General features: G+C 49.9%; 1 protein-coding gene across 1 annotated transcript; it reads right to left on the reverse strand.

The window, feature by feature from the left end:
* Positions 1-386: 386 nt before the first annotated feature.
* Positions 387-1,983, reverse strand: Fam209a (family with sequence similarity 209 member A). The gene is made up of 2 exons (XM_057782074.1): positions 1,735-1,983; positions 387-650 (listed from the first exon to the last, which is right to left on the reverse strand). Exons 1-2 carry the CDS (start codon positions 1,981-1,983, stop codon positions 387-389), a joined length of 513 nt encoding a protein of 170 aa, XP_057638057.1.
* Between the last annotated feature and the right edge of the window lie 287 nt (positions 1,984-2,270).

The following is a 2,270-nucleotide window of genomic DNA, read 5'->3' on the forward strand; positions in this document are numbered from 1 at the left end:
CAGGGACTGAAGGAAAGGGAAACAGTAATGGCTCCCAAGGCTACTGGGACTTGCCATCCTAACAAAAAGGAAAGCCAGGCAGAGGTGGCACACGCCTTTAATTCCAGCCCTTGGGAGGCAGAGGCAGGCAGATCTCTGTGAGTTTGAGGTCAGCCTGGTCTACAGAGTGGGTTCCGAGACAGCCAGAACTGTTTCATAGAGTAAACCCTGTCTCGAAAAATCAGTGAGTCATCATACAAGAAAACAAACCCCAAACCAAAATGGTGGGGGGGGGGGGCAGAAGGATCTCACGTGGGGGCTCTTTGTTCAGAATAGTCTTTATTATTTGGATATGGTGCCAACACTTGGCTTATCTTCTCTCACACTTTGATAAAAGTTCCATTCACTCACTCAGAGTCCTCCTCTCCCCATATCTCGTATATCGTGACGTTATCGCGTGGGTCCATGGATATCTCTGGGCTATGCAGCCTGGAGCTACTGCTGGCTGCCATGGAGACTTTAAGATTCCGCACCTTGGACACAAATTTCACCAGTTCTATCTCGAGCTGGGTTAAAGTATTGAAAGTGAAATCTTTGCTGGGGGAAATACTTTGATTTTTCTTCGGTGGAGAGCGAAATTGACAGCTTCGAGGGCCAGTAGGATTCTGTTCCTGTCGAGAGAGAAGTGAGGGTGAATGATCCCAGTGGCCCCAATGGCTCCTACACCGTTCCAGAAGTTAGGCTCTCCTCAGAGGGAACACAACGGCAAACCTAGTCTGGATGTTTGCAAACTCTGACCAAATTGGCCTGCCACTTGTTTGTGTAAATAAAGTTTTATTGGCACACAACCAAGTTCAGTTATTTGCACACCAGCTGTGGTTGTTGTCAGGCTCAAATGGCAGAGACTATGGTTGCCACTGAGATGATATGGCCTGCAGAGCTGAAAATTATTTCCAGCTGCCCCTTGATAGTCAGCCTCTGCTCTAGCCAGAATGTCATGCGTTGTATATAGTAGACACGCATATGGGCATACATGTAAACGGGTTCATGTGGCGTGTGGAAGGTGGCTGTCTTCCTCTACCACTTCTTTATTTCTTGAGACAAGGTCTCTCACTGAATTGGGAACTCCAGAATTCTGCTAGGCTTGCTGTCTAACAGGGTCCTTCTGTTCCTGCCTCCCCCCAGCTCTAGGGTTACAGGTGTGTACCCCCATGCCTGACTTTCATGTGGGTGCTGTGGATTGAACTCGGGTCCTCAAGGTTGCAGGGCAAGCTCTTTTCAGGCTGAGCCATCTCCCAGCCTCTGGCCAGTGTCTTGAGATGTTGGCCTCATCTAGGGCTGAACCGGTCCCTCTGATCCCTGAAGAGCTGCTGAAATACTGTGGGAAACATGGGTCACTACTCTATCCTAGAACAGGCCTTGAACTTCCTTCACTTGAAATAAAATTTCCTTTGGGTCAGAAATTTGTGATGCGTCAAAAGCAGTGTGAATGAAACACACAGGGGGTGTGTCTGTGAGTCGGGCTCTGTAAGCAGGGCTGACGCAACACACACCATGAGCTCTCGCAGCTAGAACAAACAAAACTTCACAGAAACCCTGTGAGCCGTGTAGGGGGTCATCTCAAACTGTCCCATCCTCTGTTGATGTGGCGACTACTATCGTCACCGAGGAAGCAGATTCACCTAGCTGTCCCCAAGGGACAGAACCTGCGTTCCTGAGACCCATGGCTGTGGCGTGACCACAGCACCCCTTTACCTTATCCTTCTCGCTGTCTCCTCGAAATTTCAGCACCACATATACCATAATGACGAAAAAAAGCCAGAGCCATTTGCTCCCAAGCCAGCTTTGGGAGTGCTCTGGAAGATTCTGTCTAACCCGGAAATGTCCTCCACAAGGCACCTTCCCTGGGCTTTCTTTGGCTTTCTCCCTCAGCGAAGAAAATATGAAGGCGCAGGTGCAAGAGATGCACAGAGGCAGAAACAGGAACCATTTCAGCGTCCGCATGGTGAGCAGAGGCTGGGCGGAAAACAGCTCATGGTGGGTCTGTCTGCCGTGGTGCCAGAGATACTGGGCACCTAGTGTTGGGCCCTGGTGATGTCACAGAGCTGACCAACCCGGCCATTGTGATGCCTTCAGCTTGAGAAGACTGAAGTTCATGGCAAGTAACCTGCCTGGCGGGACTTCCAGGGAGGAGAAACTTCTAGAAGACAAGGAAGCTGTCTTCTTGCCAGAATGCTTTTTTTTTCCCCCTGAGCTTGGCACACTGTTAGGAGAGACCATCATCTATTTTT

This window comes from Chionomys nivalis, chromosome 9 (genome assembly GCF_950005125.1).
Source record: "Chionomys nivalis chromosome 9, mChiNiv1.1, whole genome shotgun sequence".
In the NCBI taxonomy this organism is placed as follows: domain Eukaryota; kingdom Metazoa; phylum Chordata; class Mammalia; order Rodentia; family Cricetidae; genus Chionomys; species Chionomys nivalis.